Source organism: Rhea pennata, chromosome 2, assembly GCF_028389875.1.
Source record: "Rhea pennata isolate bPtePen1 chromosome 2, bPtePen1.pri, whole genome shotgun sequence".
NCBI lineage: Eukaryota > Metazoa > Chordata > Aves > Rheiformes > Rheidae > Rhea > Rhea pennata.
The window spans coordinates 48,824,961-48,849,773 of record NC_084664.1 but is presented as its reverse complement, the minus strand read 5'-3'; the positions used below and the strand labels follow the sequence as shown (position 1 = coordinate 48,849,773).

The 24,813-nt window shown below is 36.5% G+C and overlaps 1 protein-coding gene across 2 annotated transcripts in view; it reads left to right on the top strand.

Moving 5' to 3' along the window:
- LARS2 (leucyl-tRNA synthetase 2, mitochondrial) overlaps positions 1-24,813 on the top strand; it is a 93,100-nt gene that overhangs the window by 49,780 nt on the left and 18,507 nt on the right. The window contains exons 11-19 of one of the 2 annotated variants that reach the window (XM_062569449.1): positions 722-837; positions 1,856-2,139; positions 5,420-5,518; positions 8,278-8,415; positions 17,036-17,139; positions 18,155-18,337; positions 20,791-20,960; positions 21,995-22,072; positions 24,202-24,313. In XM_062569449.1, the coding sequence (XP_062425433.1) occupies positions 722-837; positions 1,856-2,139; positions 5,420-5,518; positions 8,278-8,415; positions 17,036-17,139; positions 18,155-18,337; positions 20,791-20,960; positions 21,995-22,072; positions 24,202-24,313 (1,284 nt within the window). Of the gene's footprint in view, positions 1-721; positions 838-1,855; positions 2,140-5,419; positions 5,519-8,277; positions 8,416-17,035; positions 17,140-18,154; positions 18,338-20,730; positions 20,961-21,994; positions 22,073-24,201; positions 24,314-24,813 lie in introns of both variants that reach the window. The other variant, XM_062569448.1, reaches the window with a different exon arrangement.

The window sequence follows — 24,813 nt, the reverse complement described above, 5'->3', positions numbered from 1 at the left end:
TTGCTGTAATAAAAAGAAGTCTGTGTGGGTTGGAAGAGAGAGGAGCTTGTATTCAAAATGTATGACTGGCACAAATAATAAGATGCAAAGGGAAAGACAGCATCAGGAGGCTTAAATATTCTGACTTCTGTGACTTATTAGAAAGTGCTGTCAGTAGCTATATATTCTGAGTAGAAAATTGATATTCTTTTGAGTGGATTTTTCTTCAGATTAAAAACAAATCCTGTGTTTCATAAGAAGTTAAGAGATCGTAATGTTAGAGGTTGTGGTGTTATGATACATTTTAATAAGCTATTAATTTAGAAAGTGATTGAATTTACTGTTAAAACAGGATGATTAGTTATGCTATTTGGTTTTTATTCTAAAAATTATATTTAAATTTACATATACATCTAAATTATGTTTAAATAATATTTTTTATTATTTATCTAAAATTCACAGTTTTCTTTTAGACTCTTTCTGAACTAGGTAATTTTCAGGCTCTTTTGAGGTAGGACACTGACATTTGTGTTACAGAGAAACTGATAAAACATATTTATAATTATTGCTTTCATCCTTCATGCTTGAAGGATGCTTTTACTGATCTTAATTTTTTTAACTTTGGGGGGCTAATATAAATCATTATAAAGAGTTGAAGTGACACAAAAAAAATATTGTACCTCTAATAATCAATATCCATGTCATTCAGTTCCAGAACTACTTTTTTTTTCCTCTTTCCTAGGAATTCCTAGTACTAGTGCAGAAGATGCCACAGTAGCTAAGAATCTGGGTCTTTCTTTCACTGAAGTCATTGAAACATTGCCAAATGGTTTGGAGAAAGTCATTAATTCTGGTGAGGTGGGTGTACAAGTCCTGAGTTCCTTTTCCAGTATACAATAACAATGCAAACTAAAATTGCTTTCTGGAAGATGCCAAATACTTTGCATGATTTCAGGGATTTTTGATTGTTTTTATATTTTTAGGGTCTAAGCCAGGTCCATGCTATCAAATTTCTAGGACCACTTCAATGATAACCTATATTAGTTCTTCTATAGCAAATAAAATTAGTTTATTCCCTGTCTTAATTTTTTTGCACGTGAGAAGAAAATGTGGTATTTGTCTGAATTTTGTAATGGAAAGTAAATAATTGATTCCATGTTAAAAATTGATTCTTACTTTCATCATCTCTGTATATTTTTAAGCTAAATGTTTAACGTATTAGTCCTATTTCACATATTCATTGAAATATATTGTAAACTTTTCTGATAAAAACATATCTGCCTTAAGTAGCATAGAAATCTTGTCTTTAAATCAGATATATTGAGTGGGACAGGCTTAGCAAAGATGCTGTTTGACAGAATATGAGCTTTGTGTCTGCTACTACATGACAGGTAGGGTCTAAGTGGGTTAAAAGTTATGTGGAAGCAAGAAATAGAATCAAGCTAAGAGGAGAAAGCAAGCTGGTTTACCATCCACATTTCCTCGGTCTCTACCTTGTATTGGTGATATTTTGGAAGTTTTGACATACAACTGCTAGATAAAATATCGGCAATAAATGCAAATATTTGCAAATAAAAGCTGAAGGGGTCTACAGGGTCCTGTCTCAGTCCTGTTCAGACAATCAAGGATGTTATCCTTTGAGCAAGAGGGTTTAAATAAGTCCATTGACTGGTGTGTGAATAGGCTCTTGGATAGGAGAATGCTAAGCAATGGGAAAGGAAAATTAATACTAGACTCATCAACTTTGTGTCTCAGAAATGGCATTTGTGACTTTTATGACTGTTTTTGCATTTTCACTAGTAGCAGATGTGATTTTTTTTTCTTTCTTCTTCCACTTATGTTTGTCTCTCTTTTTCTTCCCCTCTGCCCCAATCAGTTCACAGGCATGACTCGACAGGAGGCTTTAAAAGCTCTTACCCAGCAGACCAAAAATAAAAGAATAGGTGGAGACCTAACGAGTGACAAATTAAGAGACTGGTTAATATCTCGACAGCGGTACTGGGGAACACCAATTCCTATCATTCACTGCCAGACCTGTGGCATTGTCCCCGTACCTTATGAGGACTTACCTGTGGTATTGCCCAACATAACCACCTTTACAGGAAAGGGAGCCTCACCTTTAGAAAACGTTCCAGAATGGGTGAACTGTTTGTGTCCAAGGTAAGGAAATGCTGCATGTACTGCAGACTGGGAGGGATCACTATGTCCTTGGCTGTTTCTGGTACTCATTCCATAAATGTTGACAGCTGACCACCGTAAGACAGGATACTGTTCTAGAAGGATGTTTGGTCTGACCCAGTATAGTTGTTTTTATGTACTTTATAAAACTTCTTGTTTGCAACATAGATACCAACTGCTATTTCTTGATAAATAAGTTGAAACAAAACCCACTGCTTTAAGTAGGAGGAAAGAAATTAGGGATACAGTTATTTTTCTCCCTTTGCTCCATTTCTTTATTTTCTATTTCACATACTGTAAGTAGTTTCATTATCTCTCACTGGCAGAGTTAATATAAAGCTTAAGATGAGTATCGAATTATTTCTTCTTGGTAAGGTAACTAACGTCTTGTTAATTCTCTTAACAATAGCCCAACAATATTGTTTTTCTGCTATGTAATTCTCTACCATGAAGGATCACATGCACTGTAAATTATATGTGATAGCATATAATTCAGATTGAGGGAGGTAGTAAATATATGCATCTTGTTAACATTGTAATCGTTTTTGTTTGTAGTCCAGCTGTTTAAGAAAAGAAACAGTGTGAATCAGATAGCTAAGGAGAATTATGTCATGAAGATCAGATGTCTAATATTGAGAGCTGCTTAGATACCCTGTACACTGGAGTTTGCGTTCAGGTTCTGCATAGGGAACTAGCAGAACATGAATTATCCCAAATAAGATTTTGCTCGGGAATATAATGGAAAGTTGCTTCTAACAGACTGACCAAATGGGAAGTACGCTGCCAGGCTGCCGGGCAGGAGAACTAGACTTATAAATGGCCCTGGGGCTCTCGCTGATAATGCAGCAGTTTCATAACATCTCACTTTCTTTTAGCATTTGCAGGCTAAAATATTAGCATTCTTTTTATTTGTAATGAGACAGCTTAGGCACAGGAGTTCTGGGGTTCTCTGGAAACACATATTTTAATCTTAGTTGATAGGTGTATATTTTAAGTAAAACATAACGTTTACCTTCATATTTTTGCATAGAAAATTTCTATGAAACATAATTATCTTCTCAGATATGTGTATTTAAATTATGTATAGTGGCATATTCTAAAGTGTGACTGATACAAGGAAACATTTCTAAACAAGATTTTCAGGTTTAGTAAAAACTCCCAGCAATTACCTGATCTAAAATCCCTGATTTTTACTGAAAAGTTTAATTGATTTAAATGAAAATGATTGTCTGTACTACTGGCTTTTTCCTGGCTTACTAAAAAATCATTTCCGAATAAAAGATAACCAGGCAACGATGTAGTTTGGGATATATAGCAAATACTTGTTCCTGGATTTTTTTTTTTTTTTTTTTTTTTTTTTTGTGACTGCTGTACTTAAGAAGTTAATCAAAGGCATTATTTAAGTCAGAAATAATGGCATACAGGATCAAATGTGATGCTTTGCTAAATTTACTTTTTTTATTTTCATTTTTATTTGACTTTTACTTTCATTATTTTATTTGACAGGCATTTTCAATATTTCTCATCTGCTACAGTTTCAAATCCTTTCTGAACCATTGCCTTCGTGTGTGCACAGTCATCCTTATCCCTCATTTTTCCTTGCTCTGAGGAGTTAAGTCATCCCTTTCTTTAGTCATTCTCTCCAGTAACAAGATTTTTTTTTTTTTTTGTTTGCATTTAATATTTAGAATTACTAAGGAAAACAAGATGGAAGGATACAAAAGTCTGTGATAACTCAAATTTGAGTTACAGGAATGTAAACAATTATAAATAGAAAGAGGTACACAAGTTTTTCATTTTTATAAATTCATATAATCGGATTAATTGTGTGAAGATTGCCTGGCTAGATTACAATATTGTGCCTGATGCATATATTTTGAAAGATATCCATGCTGTCTCTATGTTAGTAAGCCAGGTCCATCTAGAATATAAGGAAGAGCAGAGGTATGAAGCAGATATAATTGTGGCTCAATGATTTTAAAGTATTTTTGCTTTTGACTGAAAAGCTGTTCCATTTCAGTGTAATACAGTATTTTTTTTGTATTGACCAAGTCTCTGCTTATATGTACAATCTAGTAAAAATGGTTATTTTATATTAAAAAGCAACTAGAAGTAAAATTCCTTTACTACATTTTTCCTGTTGAAGGAAAAATTTGCTGATTGAAGTGGATCTTGAGCAGAGACAAGAGTAAAGGAAAATGCTAAGTGGTGATATTCTCATAAACTTGCCTTGGCAAGCCAAGCTGAAATATCAGGCAGGCAGGCATAGATATACTGTAGCTCAATCATCAAACTTGATAACAGACTAAAGATACAACTGGAAAACATTAAATAGCCAATGACCACTGACCACTCTTTATTACATATATTATGTGCAAGTGTGTCAAAGGTTGCAAAGTTTCATTAATAGAAATCTTATTGTTTCAACAATTAGAATTTTAAAGAGGGATCATTTACAATAAATGGAAAATTATCAAATGTGATTATTGGCTCCATTAAGCAAATAATTTATATTTGGGGAGAAATTCGAGGAAAAAAATTGAACTTCTAGAACTTATTTTAAAACTGTTTATCAGTGCTGGCAAGGTAACTTCTAGCAAAAGTTGATTTACAGTAATCACAAATGAAAATTGTGCTACGAGGTCTAGAAGAGATTTGATACATCTCAGTAGAAGCTGAAATTAAGCTAAGTTCTTTTTTTCAGGGCTTTTAGAAGTATAATCTTCAAAGACCTTTTCATGAAGATAATCAGTGAGAGGCAACCAGCCTACTACTTCTGCTGAATGTTTATAAAATCATTCATCTGATAGTACCTAAAGAGTGTGATATGTATTTAGTACCCAATGACATTATTGGCAAGCATGCTTGCCTTTAAGACTTGCTTCTATTTGTCTTACTATTTGTGTAATTTTTTCAAAATGTGAAGCAGTGTTGAGTTTTTTAATGCCAGTTCTAAAAAATTCTGAGAGCATATGATTGAGAGGGCAGCCCTGTGTTGTGCAGTCTTCCACTATTGCTTTTAGCACATTTAGGCTTTTTTGTTTTGTTCTGTGTTTTGATTTGGTTTGCTTGGGAGGGAGAAGAAAGAAGAGTTGGCCCTGCTACTTATACTGGATATTTTTCAAACGTATCACTGCTTCAGCTGTTCAGACTTTCAATTTTCAATCTAAATTTCTTTGTGGCCACTTTGTACCTGTTTGTTCTTGTGCCAGGCTCGTCACCTATCTAAAAATAGTCTTGTCCTTCCTTCTCTCTTGCTCAGGTGTAAGGCAACTGCAAGGCGAGAAACTGATACCATGGATACATTTGTTGACTCTGCTTGGTATTACCTGAGATACACTGACCCTCACAACGCTGAACGGTAAGGGTTCCAGACCCAGGGCCGTGTGGTGGGCAAGTCTGCTTTACAGAATAGAAGGGAAGGAAGAAAGAAGGAAGAAGCTGGATACTCTGGTGCTTTTAGCTTCTGACTTTCCAATGGGCAATGTAAATCCATATGCTGCCCTGATTTTGTCTGTCCCTGAGTGCAGCACAGGGTGGACTAGGAGCTGCTGTAAGATTTGGGTTGTGCTCAGCCTGGAAGATCTATGAGGGCGGAATGTGTAGACACAACTAGGTAAGTGTGGGAGCTGCAAGGCAAGGGGCAGGAATTTGCATGGAAAGGCATTGTGAGACAGGGCATAGAGGGAAAATTCGGATGAGAAGCTAAAGGAATTTGTTAGTGGAGCATACTATAAAGAATAACAGCCTACCATAATTCTTCTCTCCGAAATTGCGTTAAGTTGTATTGTGTGTACTTTTGCCAGTAATAGACTGGATATTTCAATGTGTAGAAAGACAGTGCTTTTTCACTGGTAAGAGGAGGATTTTGGTGTAACATCCAGCTGCCCAGAATGACACCTGAAATTAGCTCTTTCAAAATTCTGATAAATCTCGCTGCTTCCTTTTATTCAGACCTAAAGTGAAGTGGCATCAGCATAAGTTCCTGCTGTGTTATTATTTTGGCTATGTGCATAATTAATAAAAGGCGATTTTTCTTGTTCTGTGTATTAGTGGCTGCAGCATGAAGAGCATGGAAAGATAGATGTAGTTATTTAGCTGTTTACCTGCTTCGTAGTCTGCTTGTATTAACACTGCTGATTGCGCCTTGAGGTGTTGTGTCAAACACAGCATTTAAGCAGCCTCCACGGAGGCTCAGTTGTCCAAAAGCATTTTATATACACCAGCCAAATTAGATCACTGCCTACAGTCACTGGATGAATAGTTGTTACGGTTTCTGGGGCACGTTGAGAGCCATTGTGTAGGACAATATGATAGCAGCAGATTAGATGGGTATTTTCTGTAGGTCATTCAATTATTGCAAAGATAAATAGGAAATGTCTAGTAAATGGCCTCAGTCTTCCTACAGGATCATATATAATGAGCTTCGTTTTGGTGAATGAGTCTGGTAGGATCTATTTTTTTTAATTATTGACATTTCCATTTTAAATTCATAACCTCCAAGTAACACCTATTCATATACATACAGCATTGACACTTCATTGAGAAGGCCATGTCATTTGTTTATCTGTTTTGTCTGCCTATTTTTATATGAGACAAGACACTAAAATATGCAGGTGTTTTTTCTTCCCCCCCCCCTTTTTTTTTTTTTTTTTTTTTGCAGAGAGGAATCAGTGGAACTGTTCTTGCATGTGATCAGAGGAAGATAGTTTCATTTTCTAGATACTGATACCACACTTAGAGCTGAGTTTTTTGTTTTTTGTTTGAGCAATGTCTGGGTACATGTTTACAAAGAGGGATTTAAGTATAGCTGGCCGAATTGTATTTTGATACTTCCAAATCAAAATACTGGAAGCCTGGACTGGATTGTTTAGTTAAACAAATGAAAATTCTTCTCTAGGCATATTTCATATTACTTTTAATAAGTTTTTAGTAGTCTAGTATTATGCAGAATGCTTTCTCCTGAATGGCAGTTTGAAATATTTTTTTGTGCCTGGATGAAAAAGACTTTTCCAGAAACTGAAGATGACACAGTTAAATGTAATGTCGAGCTGTCAAAGTAACAAGCCTAGTGTAGCTAAATCTGTTGTATATTGAAATAAGAATTTCAGATTTTTATACTAGATCACTAGATCTGTTTGGTATTCCTTTCTTTTTTTTAAGGTAAGCTGCATATAAGTAAACCTAAAGGGGTATAAAATTCATATTTCAAACACCTAGAATTTGAGAGAAGTTTTCTATGGATTTTGGAATCCTATGTGCAACAGGAAGTTTTTAGCTCATTACATGATAGACATGAATTTCAGATTCGGTGTTTGCTGCTAGGTTCATCTGTGAAGAAAAAAGTGTTACTAATATAAAAATGATAGATGAAATAATCTAACAAGCTAATGAAACAGGTAGATTTGTTAGAATGGGAATGTAAAAATGTATGTTGAGGAAACATAACATATATTGAAATGGTATTTTGCAGGCAGGAGCTGTTACATGAAACATAGTGAAATTTAATGAAGCAGTGAGCAATGCTAATAAACCATGCAGGTTACCTCCAGTAACTTAGTAAATAAGCTCTAAATAGCAACCGATGTTTACTGTAAATCCACAGAGCATCCTTCGGTTTGAGTACAAAGATCCATCTGATGCTTCAGAATGGCAAGTTATGAGAAGATGCTACATTGCCCCCTAATGGCAACAATGCAAATTTCAAATTAAAAAAAAAAATGTTTTTAAATGAACATGTCTTTCATCTTCTTTAATAGCAATATATTTTTATGCAAAATTTGGTATCTGTAAGTACTAGGAAATTCAAATGGCAACCACATGTTATTTTGGCAAAAAATGCTTTAAAGAGCAGGCAGATATTTTCATCATTTAAGTGATTAGGTAAAATTACAGTTGCACATCTAAAATATGTTTTTATAGATCCATTTTTGTGGATCTATTTCTCAGTGGTAATTACAATTTTGTATATAAGTTAGTGAGCATATCACTTGAAAAGATCTGATATTAAAAGTTTCATTAGATGTATTACTTTCAGTAAACAGTAGCTACTTCAATAGAGCTCATCTTTCTTTTCTACATTGTATTTTCTCTATCTTTTTCTATTACTGTGTTTTTCAGGCCCTTTAATAATGACTTGGCTGATTACTGGATGCCTGTGGATTTGTACATTGGAGGAAAAGAACATGCAGTTATGCACTTATTTTATGCTAGATTTTTCAGTCATTTTTGCCACGATCTAAAGATGACCAAACATAAGTAAGTATTATATATTTCTAGAAAAAATCATTTAAAATGCATTTAGGTAAGAGGAGCATTAGTGGAAAATTTTTGTGGTGGTTGAACATTACATTGAATAAGTCTGAATTTTATTGCTTGTCTGTCTTGGCTAAATACTTGATTCTTGCAGCATGTTGTATTTTCTGTATGTATGCATATATAACATTTGTAATATATGAATATTAACTGGTTCAGAGCAAGTGATAAGTTGTTACTGTAGACTTTTCAAACTCCAAAAGCTTGCATCGAACTAGTAACTTCAGGCATTCTGAATAATGCTATTATTTCTAATTAGGTAATTTCCTGCACAGTTGTTAATACCATTAATTTCAGAAGAACCATGCATATTTAGAAAACTAAGCACTTCTGTAATTCCCTGAAGAATTGGAACTGAAAAGTATAAAATAGTTCTTGATAAGCAAAGATAGTATATATTTGTATGCTATTAATTTTTTTATTTGATTACTTTGACTTCTGTTGCTGATGCGTAATCCTTTTCTTTGGTTAGGGGTAAAGTTTGAGGCAGGAGAGAGAGTCTTTTGACCTTCTGTTCTTTTCCTCAGTTAAGTTCTCAACTGGCTGGCCCTATTTCCACTGAAATTCCACTGAAATTATATCCTAAAATGCCATCACAGGAATGCCTTAGTTGGGAAGATATTAGTGTTAGAATAACCCAAGTGTGAAATACTGCCCTGTCCTCTGTTCTCCCATCAGCAGAGAGATTTGAGTAGATAGAGGTGCAAAACAAGTGATTCCATGAGAATAGTAGCTCAGTAATTTTTCATTTGGCAACTCCTGTGCATTCATGCTTTAGTAGTATCCACTCTGAGAGCACGATAAAAAAGAGGAACTTTTTTACACATGGCATTGAGCTGTCTTGAATGCAGTGGTTTTGCTGCACAATTAGAATTTAAGTAGCTGTGCACCAGGAAAAGATGGAGTAGTTAATGGGGCTGTTGGAATATTTCCCCAAGTCATTTCATAGTTATTTGATGAAAACAGGTGATGCTGTTTCCACTGCTGATTCTTGCCTGAAAATAGTTCAGATGTGGAGATTTCTGTACCAGTATTTCACCGTGTGGTCTCTAGCTTGCATAGCTGCAGCTGGAAGGCTGCTCTTTCTTTGAGGATCTGAAACCAGTCCTTTCTACCATAGGCACTATTCCTTGTAGGAGAGAAAACCAAAGCTTATCTTTGCAAGCTATTACAGCCTGATCAGTGCTATTAAAGACTTTACACTGATCTATAAGCCATCTAGCAGAGCTGCAGCACACAACAACAAAAAATTCTCTTGCTAGTGTACTTGTTCAGCCTCCCAGAACAACAATAATTGTGGCTAAAATACTGTTATTATTAACTGAGACCATGTGGAAGGGAAAGTTTGCTTGCAAAGGAAACGGTCTGCTCTGATGTGCAAAAAAATGAGCAAGCAGTCATAAGTGAACAGAGACCTCCTGAGTGAGCTCAAACACTTAAAAATTAGTACATGGAAAGCAGAAGCATGAACGGGCTACCCCTGGAAGAATGTAGAAGCATTGCCTGGGCAGGCAGAGATGGAATTAGGAAAGGCCAAAGCTCAGCTGGATTTGAAACTGGTGAGGTATGGGAAGGCAGTAGGGAAAGGCTTCTGCAATTGCATTGACAGGAAGACCAAGGAAAGTGTTGGCCCAAAGCTAAATGGGACTAATGACCCAGTAACAAAGGACAATCTTTGCCTTGGCTTTTGTGGTCAATGTTTGTGCCTTAGTGAGAGAGTTTAATGGAGAGAGGTACTGTCCACTGTAGAATAGGATGGGGTTAGGTGCAACTTAAATAATCAGACATGTTCAAATCCCTGGATTCGAAAGGAGCTGGCCTGTATCATTGTGAGGCTGCTCTTTATTATTTTTAAAAGGTCATGGTAATCCAAGGATTAAGCCAGATGTCATACTCACCTTCAAGAAAAGACAAGAAGGATGATCCAATGTACTTATAAGCTAGTCAGCCTCACCTCAGACCTCCAGGAAGATTATGACAAATTCACCTAGAAGTAATTTTCAGACACATGAAGGACAAGAAGGTGTCTGGGAACTGCCATCACAGGTTTAAAAATGGGAAATTGTGCCTTACTTTACTTGACTGTCTTCTATGATGAGATGATTGGCTCTGCGGATCAGAGGAGAACAGCACATGTCATTTACCATGACTTTAGTAAGGCTTTTGACAATGTCTCCAATGGCATCCTTGCAGCTGGATGGGGAAGATATGAACTGAATGGGTGGATTATAAAGTAGGGATGGAAAAAATTGTCCAGACCATCAGGCTCAAAGGGTAGTTGTCAGTGGTTCAAAGTCTCTCTGGCAGCCAGTCACTATTGATTTTCCTCAGGGGTCACTACTGAGGCCAACTGTGTTTTAACATTTTCATCAGCAATCAGGACAATGCAACAAAATGCACCCACCGCAAGTTCACGGAACGCCACGTTGTAGAGAGCCCTGATACTCCGGATGGCAGGACTGCACTGCAAAGGACTTTGGACTTGGTCCTTCACCTTGTCAAAGTGCTGACAGCAATCCTGTGAAGTTCATCAAAGACAAATGCAGAGTCCTGTACCTAGAATATAGTAACCCTGTGCAATAGCAGAGGCTGAGGCAGACTATAAGGAGCAGCTCTGCAGAGAAGGGCTTTGGTAGACAGCAAGCTAAACATGAATTAGCAGTACACATGACAGTATACTGCACTGCATTAGCAAAAGTATAGCCAGCAGTGATTATCTCCCGTGCTCATTACTCATGAAATCACATCTGGGATATTGTATTCAGGTTGGGGCCCTTGTTTTGAGGGATATTGTCAGACTAGAAAGAGTTTAGCACAGAGAAACAGAGATGGTTGGGGGGCTAGAGCGATATGGCATACAAAGAGATGCTAAAGGAGTTGAATGTGTTCACCCTGGGAAAGAAAAAGCTAAGGAGAGAATCTAATTGCAGTCTACTGCTACCTAAAGGAGGATTGTAGAGAAGACAGAACAAGACTCTTCTCAGAAATGTACAGAGAAAGGACAAGGGGCATCAGACACAAATTGCAGCAAGGTCCAACTGGATGGAAGAAAAATAATGTTCCAGGGTCGTCAGACACTGGAACAGTTTGGCCAGAGAAATTATGGAATCTTCATTGCTGGATATTTTCAAAACCCATCTGGGTGGAGCTCTTTGCTTTAACTTTGAAGTTAGCTCTGCAGAGTGCTGAGGGTTAGACTGACTGACCTCCAAAGATCCCTTCCAACCTATGTTATTTTAAAACTTGATTATTTTTATAGAAATGTTAGTTTGGAATGTGTGTTCACAGTCTGCTGTGACAGAGCTACACCAGGAAAGCTGTGTGGTGTAGACTGGTCTAAGTAAATGGTAAATTGCGGATGAAAACTGTCTAACTTCAGTTTAAAAGTACACAGGAAATATTGACTATGTCTAGTGACAGTAGCAGAGAAAATCAAAATTGCTTTCTGTAGAAGTGGTTTGCAAGATTGTAGAGAATTCCTCTGAGGATATATATAATCTCAACTGTTGCACCTGTGAAGAAACGTTACAGTATTGCCCTTAGGGTCTGTTGTTTGTGCTGCTTATACATGTGTTCAGAATGCAAGATGAGTGTAACAAATACATCATCATGCATAAAATTGTTTGCTTGCTTTAGCTTTACACAAGTTAAAGCATTAGCTTCTAAGCAGTGAAGTCAAATTAGGATTTTGTTTTGATATGGAAATTGCAAAGTCCTCTGTAAATATTACCACGTTAGAAATTTGTTTTAACATTTGTCAGAAGCCACTTGGTCTGAAAGATCCAAAAAGGGTGATTAGGAAGAAAAAAAATTGTTGTTAGGAAGCTTAAAATCATGATGTAGGACTCACAGCTGCAAGGGAGAATTATTGAAAGGTTAAAAAACACTCCTCTCTTGTGGTTTTTAAATCTTGCACTACTAGCTCTTGTCTGTTCACTGATTAAATTAATAAAACTCTGCTACATCTCAGTTGATAAGTGCTACAACCATTTAAGGTGTTAATTGGTGCCATGACAAATTTTGATGAGATGCACCTACAGATCTGTAATAATCTTTCATTTTGATAGGTTCTCTTCATAATAATTGTCATAGTTCGGCTCCTGCCCTCTGACTTTCAAATCCTTTGAATTTTTTCCTGACAGTCTTTATTTCTGTACTAATGACTGTTCCTATAGTAACGAAACTGAAAACAAAAGTTCAGAATTTTGTAGTTTGGATTTTCAAAGCAAACTACTCTGTCTTCTTCATATATGATATGCATTATAACAGAAATATAGCCAGTCATCACATACTTTTATAGAAAATGCAATGTTTATAGGCATCTAAAATTGTAATAAAAGGTGTAGTTATAGTTTAAATCTGCCCTGAGGAAGGAGCATGATTTCTTTCTCTTCTAATGAGTTGATTTGGAGATGGTAGGAGGAGCTGCTCATTTTCTCTAATACTGAGAAGGTAGAATAAATAGTGTGCTCTGAGTATTGATACATGTGACAACAGATTAAGCCCAAATTGGTGTCATTCTGTCTTAATATTCAGGAGTGAAGGCTGCAACAGTTCTGGAATTAGTTCACAAGCCAGCCAGCCCTCCCACTTGTCACTACCCCTGGGTAGGGGCCAGGTAGGCAGCTGGGGCCAGCGACTACCTCATCTCTTCAGCTTAATCCGCTATGGTGGATGTGTTGATACCCTCAGTTACACCTGCTCAACTGTATTATTGCAAGTACGAGTTGCACAGAATTTAGCTCTTCCCAAGACTTTAGTAATTTGTTTGATGAATAAGTGTAAGTAGAATCCAGCATATTCTCCCTGAAGGATTAGAAAACAATAAGAAAGCTTACTGTTGCCATTAAGTCAGCAGATTTGAGTGATGGAGGACAAGTCTGTTGAGTAGGAAGTCACTAGTTTTACATAGTTGCATTACAAAATAAGATGTGTGACAGAAATAGTTTATTCTGTAGAGGGAGGATGTTAGAGCTTCAATAAGTTCTTTGGGGACTTTACTATTAGTGTTGATTTTTAAATAAAAAGCACTCAAATATTGACAGTATAAAATTGAAAAGTAGTATTGTTTGATCTTTTTTCTGCATAAAATGATCTCCCTCCAAAAATCACTTATACTCTGGCCTTCTGCATGATTGCTGGATTGTTGCAGATGGAGCTAAGTGCAGATTTCATGAGCTTCTGAACTCAGTTGACGGTGTCTAAGGTGTTATCTGAATTTTAGGGCACGATATTGGACTCTCTATGTCTTTCTAAAGATGTAGGATGGAAATATATTCAGTGAGTTCCCTGCCCTTCTTCTGAGTCCACTATTCATCACTGTTTCAGGCTACACAGAGTTCTTCCAGCCAGGTTATTTGTAATTGTAGCAAAAGTCTAACTACCTGCCTTGCCGGGAGCAGAACCTGGGGACTGAGGACATGGCACGGAGCAGGAGTTGCTGATCTGTCAGCCACACTTGCACCTCTAGCCAGCACGTTCTCTTGTGGAGAGAGATTATTTATCATCAAGATTAACCTGTATATTAAATTTAGTGAAAAGCAATAGCGGGATTACACACCTCATGGCTGCCACAGCTGATCCTTCTGTGAGACGTTGGACTTCCCAGGTGGGGTCCCACCTGACATGCAGCATGATCAAGAACTGCACACAAACAAGGCCCCAGTGACCGTACTCCAGCACGGGTACAAACAGACTTCACAGGCAGAGATACAGGCGTATCCCATTCCAGCTTACCGTTTGAAATGCGGTGGGGCAGTGAAAGAAACTGAAGCAGCATCATCGTTTAGTGTGCTGGAGGAGTGTGCCTGTCTGAACATGGCTTAGTTTCCCTTGTTTCGGGAGGTATTTGTAATGCCAGGCCATGAGTTTGTGGTGCAGTGCTTAGATCAGAATTGTATCAGGTAGGATGCGCTGTGGTGTCTTTGCAGTTCCCTTCTATAACCAAGCAGCTGATGCCCCTCTTTGGAGGGGAAGGTTGTAGGTGTGGGTGGTTTTAAGGTAAATTAAAGTGTAACTGTACGTGTGACCATGAGATGGAGCCATCACAGCACTAGCAAAATCATTCGGCACATTGGGAAAATTCGGCACAGGGCTACGTTTCTTTCTGAGCCCTGTGTATATTAGACAGATTCTGCCTTTCTCATTTTGGGCATTTCTCCATTCTGCTGTGGTCTCCCACTACGAACATTTTTTTCCCACTATACTTGGTAATGTATTTTGTATTGCATTTTTATAGCCTCTGTCAGCATAAACAAAAATTGGAAATGCTCATTGCTACATTCAGCTTTTAGTAACTTGGCATGTGATCTGAACTAACTCTTTGTCATTAAAGAGAAGTGTTTCTTGAAAAATTGCTTCCAGTTGGGAGTGTTGTATGATTTTGATGTTTTGGCTATTTTGTTACTGTTTTTTTAGATGGCAACAGATGTAACTTTTAATAACTGTTTTAGATCTTAAGTACTGAATAACAGGAGAAAAAAATGTATTATTCTTCATAATTTCTGTAGGTTGTGGAGTAAAACAAGGCTTGCTGTCTCTTGAAGCATTTTTACACCCATTTTGTTGATGGAATGACAAGGCTTTTGGTTAGGATTTTTCGTTTTACAGTCGACTCAGAAGAAAATTATTTGAGGTTGCATTGCCTCCTCCTTTTAAAATACTGTATCTTGTTTTTACTCACTAAATTTGACTTTCTCTCACATCTCCGTAAGTTCCTTTAATTTATTTCTAAGCAACAGGCAACAGAACTTTCAGGCAACCTGCAAAATACTGTTCAGAAAATATTTGTAGAGATGCCTGTATTGTTACTCTTACTTCATATTGTTGATAAAATTGGATAGTATTGTAGAGACCTATGCTGCCTAGTGACAGAATGATTTCACTATGTGCTGTTACTTGCCCAATATTTAGGAGTATGCAAAATATGCAAGGGAGAGAGTTCTTGTTCAAGCATGAATATGTTGAAGATAAAGTATGAAGCCTGCTGCTTATTCTCTCCCAATTAAAAGCTTTTCTTTCAAATATCTCTTTAGTTCAGAGTCATGAAAAGCATTTAAAGAACGGCAATTGGAAGTTATTGGCTTTAATTCATTTTATAAGTACATAAATCAAATGATAATTTTATTAGGTTATTAAATTACCATGTTTTAAATTATGAGATAAATTGTCCTGTATTTTATATTTAGTAATAATGTAAAATACTAAATTGACTCCAGAAAACTGAGTAGTGTTTTGGATTATGCCTTTTTATATGTGAAATAAAATACAGATGCTATTTTAGTATTTCTTTTTTAGGTGGATAGATTTATTGTAGCTTTCTGAAAGATAGGCAAATACAAGTGATGCATTCTTTGTAAGTTTATTTTGATAGATATTTGGAGCTTTCTTAAGTAGAAGTTTGGGGGATGATTTAGATTACTTAATGTTGAGCACACATATTAGAGAGGTTTACAGTCAGTAATAGCCAGCACTGATAAGCAAGTCCTCCAGAATGATGGTCCCCAAAACCTTTGTACCTGAGGATCCCTGGAGAGGATTCCCCAGACTCAGCACCTTCTGGGTCTGGCTCCATACCTCTTCTCTGGTCAGTAGTGCTCCTGGTGTGGCCACCACAACTGCCTCACCTTTCTGACCTATTGAGTGGGCACCAAAATCTGTAGAGATTAATTACATTGACTTTTTTTTCAGTGAAAACAATGACTGCCACCTGAATCAATGAATCAGGAATGTAAGGTCACTGAAAGAAGGTGGGAGCAGTAGTGTATCTGTCAACCAGAGTAGTATTTACTTAGAATTTAGTTCTTGCTGAGTGTATTACTGCCTTTAGTTCTGATGCTTTTATGGCTGTGTTTGTCTCCATCATATACATAGCTGATAACTTGCTCTTCCTGATGTAGATTTTACTAGAAAACTTAAGTTTTAGTATTTCAGATGCTAAATAAATTGTTCCACTGACATGTAAACTTTCCAGCATTGCAATCTTTTCATGTGGTTTTTTTTTTCTTATAACTAGGTCTTGATGGCTAGTTCTGTAAAGGGCAAGGCATGCAAGTGCTTATGTTTGTTCAAGAAACTGTATCATCTCAGTCTGTAAAAAGAAATGTACTGTGAAATTTTGATTTTTTTTTTTTCTGAAATATTGTGATCCTCGGAGAGAAGTTAGAATTAAGTATTTATAAAGAATTCAGGCCAGGTACTTGAACGCTTTTATAAATAGGAATTTAGTTCAACATTAGTGAACTTGCAGAGTTTGACAAGAAACCTTAGTGTATTATCCATATTTTTATTTGAAAGGTGATGTTAGAATAACTTGGTACTAAATCAGGAGGCGAGAATGTGTGCAGAATACAGATAAATATTTATACTTGTCAACTAGCCGTCATGAATAAATGCAGAAAGTGTTCTGAATTTCACAGGTGACAACCTTTTATATATAGTCAACTTAAAATTCTTTTTTTAGTAAATAATTGTGCCTAATTGGCTCAATATCTGAGGCTTATCATAGAAGGAGCTTTTCGAAGCTGTTTTTGATGGACCAGTTTCTTTTTCCTTCCTTCCTTAGGGAGCCTTTCCATAAGCTGTTGGTTCAAGGACTTATCAAGAATCAAACATTCAGATTAACAACAACAGGCCAGTACCTGAAGAGAGAGGAGATTGATTTCACTGGTAAGAGACTGTGTGGGAAAACCAGCACGGGTGCACTTGAAAAGTCAGAGGCTACTTCAGTAAAAAAGGATGTACAAGTCACAGTGCCGGAGAAATGCAGTAGATAAAAATGAATCCTTGTAATATTTAAACTAGAAAGCAGGTTCTTGTGAGCATTGGATTCATATGTCTAATGCCAAGTCCATAAACAGAGACAGTACTATAATTCAGTGGCTTTTAATTGCAACCAAACACAGAAGCAATACTATGATACTATTTTAACTTCAGTGTAGTTGGAGTCCAAAGGATTGGAAGTTGGTTTTGTTAAGATGGTGCTTAGCAGGTTGCTGAATGGAGCCAGTAGTCCCAGCAACTAGACAGCCTACAGAAACGCCACTGAGACAGGTAACACGGTTGTTGGCGAATTCAGTAAATGCTAGGTATAAATATCACAGATACAGAAAGAAGTATTGTTTCTCCAGCTGTTTCCAGCACTTCTACAGTATGAGGTGGATCAACAGCCTTTGAGGGGCTGCAGCAAACAGTGTGACTTGGTCGTACTTGCCTCCTTTAAACATTCCTCTCATTCACCTTGTTACCTCCTCTCTTCTGCATACAAAGCCAGTATGAAAAAAATTATACGTTTCCTGCCTGCTGTCCTGACTTCTTTCAGAGGAGCTCAGGGCTTGTCTGTAGCAGGTGTTTTTGGTCTGGTATGCCTGTATCACTGTGGATCTCCCTCCTTGTTCCTAAATACATGCAATATAAGGCAGTTTCTTATCAGGATAACTTGCTGAAATTGAAACCTATAAACCTAGAATGTTCTTTGTGGTAAAATGTGAAAGTAGGAACCTTTGGGGAGGGAAGAGGTATTTTACTTATTATAATAGGTTTTTCCTCTTTAAACTGTTTGGAAACCTCCCACCACCACCCAAAAGGGAAATTCTTGTCTCTTAATGTCCTTAGAGAACGAAATCTGTTGCTGTTACAAATGAACAGAATCTGCTTTAAAATTTTTGTATCTGTTAATATTTAGGGACTGAACCAGTTCACCTAAAAACTGGTGAGAAGATCCAAGTCACTTGGGAAAAAATGAGCAAATCTAAGCACAATGGAATAGACCCTGAAGAATTAAAGGAGGAGTATGGCATTGACACCATACGTCTTTACATTCTGTTCGCAGCTCCTCCAGAACAAGATATTTTGTGGGATGCTAAAAGTAAGTCAGACTGTTTCTATTGTTTTTTTTTCTAGTTGTTTTTTTTTAAAACAGAAGATAAATACAAATCTTGTTGCCAAAGTTTTAGTATAGTTGAATCAGAAAAGTTGGTATAATAAGAGAGTTTTAGTGTTTGTTTCTTTTTTTAAAAGTGGGTAACACAACTGTCTCTGAGAGGAAAGCTTGCAAGATTATTGCAATGGACTGCATGTTACAATGCCTCTTTCAAGCCAAAACCAGCTGTATGGAAAGCACTTTTCCATCAGTATTTTCTTCTGAAGTAATGAAAGTGTGTAAAGCCTGGATCTCATTTTCTGATCAATTACAATAGACTGATTGAAAATGATTATTTCAAGATTTTCTCCATTTTAAGATTCTTTGTTTTCATCGTGTTTTCATCATGTCAGATTCCAGATAAGATTTTGCAATATTAAACTATTTAATCTACACATATGTATGCAAGTATGCAGTGGCTTTTATAAGGTGGACCAAGAAATATGAGTTGGAAGAATCTTGTAAAAAAAGATAATCAGAGTTCCCAGTAACTAAAAGATGTACACACACGACATACTTCTATGAGTTTAGTTCCATCTTTGAACAAGATATTATTTAGAAGTTTTACCTTTGTGCACATTTATTTACTGCCACCATGCAGTTTGTCACACTAATAGTTCTTAGTTTTAATTTCTATTTATTAACTACCATAGATCATACATTTTAATGTAGACTTGGAGCATACATTTCAATGCAGCTCTCTTGTTGCTGAGGACTATAATTAAACATTTCATACTTGGCTTAAAAAATAGTCCCTCTTTTGTCTTCTTGCTGCTTTGTTTAGTTTTTACTAAGCATTATTTCATTTGTCTGCTGTCACCCTTTACGTATGCATGTAAACACATACTTTCATTTCCAAATTACTGCCCTTTTTTGATTATGTACCTGAGGAATGGGCTGTATGACTTCTCTCTGCTTTCTATCACCCTCTGATCGCAACTAGGCATATGAAAAGGTAATCACTCTTAAAAGCCCAGCTGCTTGGAATCAGACTAACTCCTGGGTCCCTAAAGGTATACAGGTACATAATTCTCACCAAAGCAGTTAATTCAGTGATCCCCAATCTTTTTGCTATATTTTTCCACCTTGAAAACAGAATAATGAAATTAGTGTGAGTGCCATAGGTACAAAGTGTTAGTTGCAAAGTATAACTAGAGCTTGGTGGTTATACTAAAACATTCTTTAAGAAAGCTAAGCACAGATAGGTATAATGCTAGGAAAAATGCATTTAGTCATTCAAACCAAGCTGTTTACCGACTGAGAAATACAAAGAAAGATTTCACGGGGTCACATCTTGATAAAAGAGTGTTGGAAAACTTGAACACAATAAGATGGTAGCAGCCTTAAAGATATTTCTGGGGGCTGGGAGGAAGCGAGGAGAAGGAGAAAAAAGCATGTGAAAAGGATTCCATAAACCTGCTTTAAACTCTGGCCTCTATTTCTTTATGGTAACAGAATAATTAACATTGGTATTGAAGAAATCAAATAACTAAATAGGAAATTGTCTCATTGGGAGACTAGAATATGCTGGTACACAGTTGCCATGATCCTTTTCCTCCCTGACTATGTTTTGACCAGCTTTTGAGGGATTACTGTTCAGACTAGGTTCACTGTCTTTTCAGTAGTGGGCTTGAAGGCAGAGTCCCACACCATTCCCTCCCCACCTCCCCTGCGCACTGGTGCGGACAGGCAGTCTGGGAGTGTGCAGGACCAGACGTGGCCAAACTTACCCAGCAGCTTATTACACCTTTGCTGTAGTCCAAACGATGCCTATCCTACAGTGTCTGGATGATCTATGAGCTTCTACTATGAACAGGAGGGGGAAAGTTTGGGAAGTGCATCGTACTTCCAGTCACATAAAGGGTCATGTAGACATCGTCAGTGAGATTTTACTATTCCAGGTGTGCAGAAGTCTTTCATCTAGTGCAGTCAGATAGGTAATCCCTGTGCTTTACAATCACTTACTGTAAGTATTATATACTATATGTATCTATGCCCATATATACATGTATGTGTGTATATATTCTTCCTTGAGTTTGGAAAACAAAAGCATGTAAAAGGATTGTTTTCTAGAGTTGTTATAACACAAGATGAGCATTCAAAACATTGGCATAACATTGGGTTCTTTTATAAATTTAGCAAATGTTTTTAATATATATAATGTTCTGAAGTCATTGCAGAAAATACTTTCATTTTGTATCATTGATTTCTTTCCATTGAAGCAACCCAGCCTTATTTTAAAATATATTTTAATTGCATTGACATTTTTAATGCGCAATATAGGGATTTTTTCAGTGTTAAGCTCCAGGGTACAGTTTCGATTTTGCTTCTCTTTAAAGGTTTGGCTTCATTCACCGTAACTGAAATCTGTTTATTTTTTAATTCTTCGTTGAATTCAGCCGATGCTATGCCAGGTGTTCAGAGATGGCAGACACGCCTCTGGACCCTAGTAACCAAACTTATTGAAGCAAGGATGTCAGGAACCATGCCCGATCCTGAGCTTCTGAGTAAGAAACAGAAGACTGAAGCCAGAAAGATCTGGGAGCAGAAGAATCTGGTGATTTCTGAGGTTAAATGAAACACTTAAGTACTTTGTAAATGTCTAAATGCTGCTGTTGCTAAAATGGTGCACTCAAGTTACAGCATTGTTGGAGCAAAACATTTCTCCCAGATGAGTAGCTCATAAAATATTCTTTAAAATATTCTCTCTGTAAGTAATTTTATTTACCTGCAAATTCCATGGGACACAACTCTTCTGCAAAGAAGTGAGGTTTGGTTTGGCAAAGTTTCTGCTGTGTGCTTCATTTAACAGATGAAGTGTTACGGCATTAAAATGCCTGGGTTTCAGTCTGAGTTTGGAATAACTCCATTTTGCAGTGATAAAGCTATAGGTGAGTTATGCAGATCATCCCTTTTAAATCTGCTTGTTTCACATCTCTTTATCAGATACGCTTTGTTTCATGTGAAGTGAAAAAAATTGTTGGAGAAATACATTAGTGCATCCTAAAAATTTTTAGTATTGAATTAGTTGTTCACCTGTCCTGTGTTAAGTCTCATGCTTTGATTAGTATCAGTTCAATTATGCAAGATTCAGAGGAAGACATAAATGCCTGTAAAATTAACTTAAAATATTTTTCTGCACATAGAAACTTACCCTGTTTTAAATTCTGTGGCCAGGGACCTTCCAGATCCTTTAATGGACTTTTGCATTGTATTAAAGAGCTTTCACTGGCACTACTGGATTTACAAGTATGAACACTATTTTTAGGGGCAAAAGGAAGCTATCTTACTAAAGGACATAGAGAGTGTTTGCTAATACACAATTCTAATTGACATTGATTGAAACTTTTAACATTTTGAAACAAAGCTGGTCAACTGCGTTTTTTTACATGAATCCTATTTTTGCACACACATATGGTGGTATATGATGTGATATGATATGGTATGATGACTAAGTGATTTCCATGGGAGAATTAAGATAGGCACATTTCACAATTTGGAACTGATCAACAAAAATTATTTTTCATTTAAAATCCCAATATTCCATGTTTGAGAATTTTAAGTAAATAGTGACAGAATTTTATTTTTCTTTAATACAACCAGGTAACAGAGTATTTCACAAAGGATCATCTGTTCAATGCAGCTATTTCTCGACTGATGAGCCTCAGTAACATACTCTATGTAAGTATGCAATATGAATGAAGGTTTGTTTCTTTCAATCCCTGTTCATATATGTTTATATACAGAACAGCTTGAACCGAGTCTATCATACCAAAAGTTATTTACTGTTTTTACCCTTGTTACTGACTTCGGAGCCTCATGGACTTAGGTTGAATTACTCATTTCAAAAGTAGTACATGCTAGTATCACTGTAACCCCTGAGTGTACCATGTTTTCCAGGAAGAGCTTGAAAGTGTTAGAGCCAGTAGGTTCTGATGTTTACATCAGCATCCTGAAATTTCAAAAGGATACATTTTGCTTTGTTCTGTTCTTTGTTCGCTTCCGTTTTAAACAAGTTGCGTAGGTAGTTACATATAGCAGTACATTATAGAATTACTAAACATACTGATAAAAAAAAAAAAGTTATTCTTTACAGGGAAAATCACACATAATCTTACATTCTTTAAAGAGGAATGCTTTCACCTCTGAACTATCTGCTAGTAATAGAGCTTGCAAATTCCCTTTTTAAAACAAATGTACCAATAGCTTCCATTTTTAATGTTTTTAATTTAGACTATTGTGTTGTTTGTCAGCCAGGGACAATAGGTCAAATAAAATAAACTATTATCTTACATTTTATTACTGCTTTTACATCTGATTAAGCAATCCTTCAGACATATAAATGTAACAAGATCCAGACCAGAAATCAGATTAAAAATTAGGATTTTCCAACTTTTTATTGAAATAGCATCTTTTACCTTATTAGATTCTGAGGAGTTTATTGACAAATTCAAGGAACTTAACAAAAAATAAAGTAGGACAGGCACAAGTGGTGTAAAGGAAATAACATAAGTCTGGGAGACTGTATGGTGTTGGGAAGGTGATACAGAATCCTTTATCTCCAGCTCAGTGATTCATGTGCATTTTGGACTGGTGGATGGTGATGAGCGAATATGAAAAGACCAGAGTCATACAGACAGCCAAATGTTTGAACGCTGCACTATCTTCTTTGTCACGTCAGTATCTGTGAAGAACAAATTTCCTTATAACATGTTGATACTTCCTCTTTCAGTCTTATTTGAAAGGAGGAAGTGGGGAGGTGGATGAAATTTAAAAATAGAAAACAGGTAGGAGTTACTAAAACTTACTCAAATCTAGTTTGCACTGACCTCAATAGTCAACGATAAAGTCGCAATCTGACAGCTCTTCTGTAGTCTGCGTCAAACAAATCACTGGTTTTGAACAATTTTGTAGTAGACAGGAACTGGTGTCCATTACACCCACCAAATAATTCCCCTTAGTTGACATATATTGACATTCTTCTGTACTGTTTTATTAGAGAAGCAAGTGACAAAATAAACACAGAATCTGAACTGTCCTTATCATGGGGTGTAATCTCTCGGGGTCAAAACAGAGGCAGAGAAAGAAAAAGCTTATTCAGCTGCTTTTGGTGCTCCATCTTCTCTATTATGATACAATAAATACAGGAATTAAGATTCAGATTTTGTCAATCTGGCATCTTTTCCAAGAAACTGAAAATTATCTTTGCTAAAGAAATCTGAACATCAACAGGTGAAAGGTTGCTTTGCACTTTCCTTTCCCAAGCAGCACTTCGGTTCTAAAACCTCACTGGTGATAAATTCAGCTTTACTTAAACCTCTGGGATTCTGTACAACCAAACTTTATCCCTATAGAAAACATACTGCATTTATCACAGATTTACTCTTTTATGCAGGTATTTCACCTCTTCTCAGATAGTTCTAATTTTATCCAAGATTGTATTTCTAGCAGTGGCAGTATTCAAAATGTTCTCCAGGACTACAGTCATCCACACAGATCTATGTCCAGGCCGCTGTACCAGAGCAGATCCCTAAGGATCTGTCAGCTCTTCCAGAATTAGTTTCTAAGCTTGCATCTTTTTCATAACAATGTTGGCGTTCTGTGATCAAGAGTTGCAGTGGCTTTTATTTTAGTTCTCCATACATTTTCGTAGATTTCTAATTTATTATGAAATTATACTATTCTGATCATATGCAGTAAAAAACAAAAATCAATGTCATGTCTTCTCTCAGCTAAGCTAGTTCTCTCTCCCCACAGGAATATACATATTTACTTTTTTTTCTTTCTTTTTCTTCTGCTTTTTTGCTTAGCAAGCTTCTCAGCCTCTTATTCTCCACAGTGCAGAATTTGAAGATGCTGTGGCTACGCTCTGCATTATGGTTGCACCTATGGCTCCACACATTGCATCAGAGATGTGGAAAGGTAATTATATAAATATACTTTTTATTGATGTTGCAAGGGGAAAAAGACAGCAAGTTTGCAAAAATATCTTTAAAATAGTGTATGTGACTTGTACTTCAACTCTGCATTTATTTTGTCACTTCTGTCACATGTTGTCAAAGACAGAGGTTTTATAATGCCTTAATGCCCATCACCTACTCGTAATTTCTAAACAAACTTGAAACTTATGGTCTTACCAGATCTCTCTGCTTTTAGTTTCTTTCTCTTTACATCCAAAGATGGTGTTTTTTGAAAATAGGCAGAGGAAGGGAGAAGGAAGAAAAAGAGAGGACTTGCATGAGGAAGGAACTTGTATGTCTGTGACTAGCCATCCTTTCATAAGGAAGGAAGTTTTAAAAGCTGAACAGACCTTTCTAAAAGAACTGTTCTAGCGTCTTTGGACTGGAAATACTTTCTTTCAGGAACTGAAGCTAAGAAGACCATGTCATTGACTGTGTACTACAAAGACTAAAGGAGTGTTA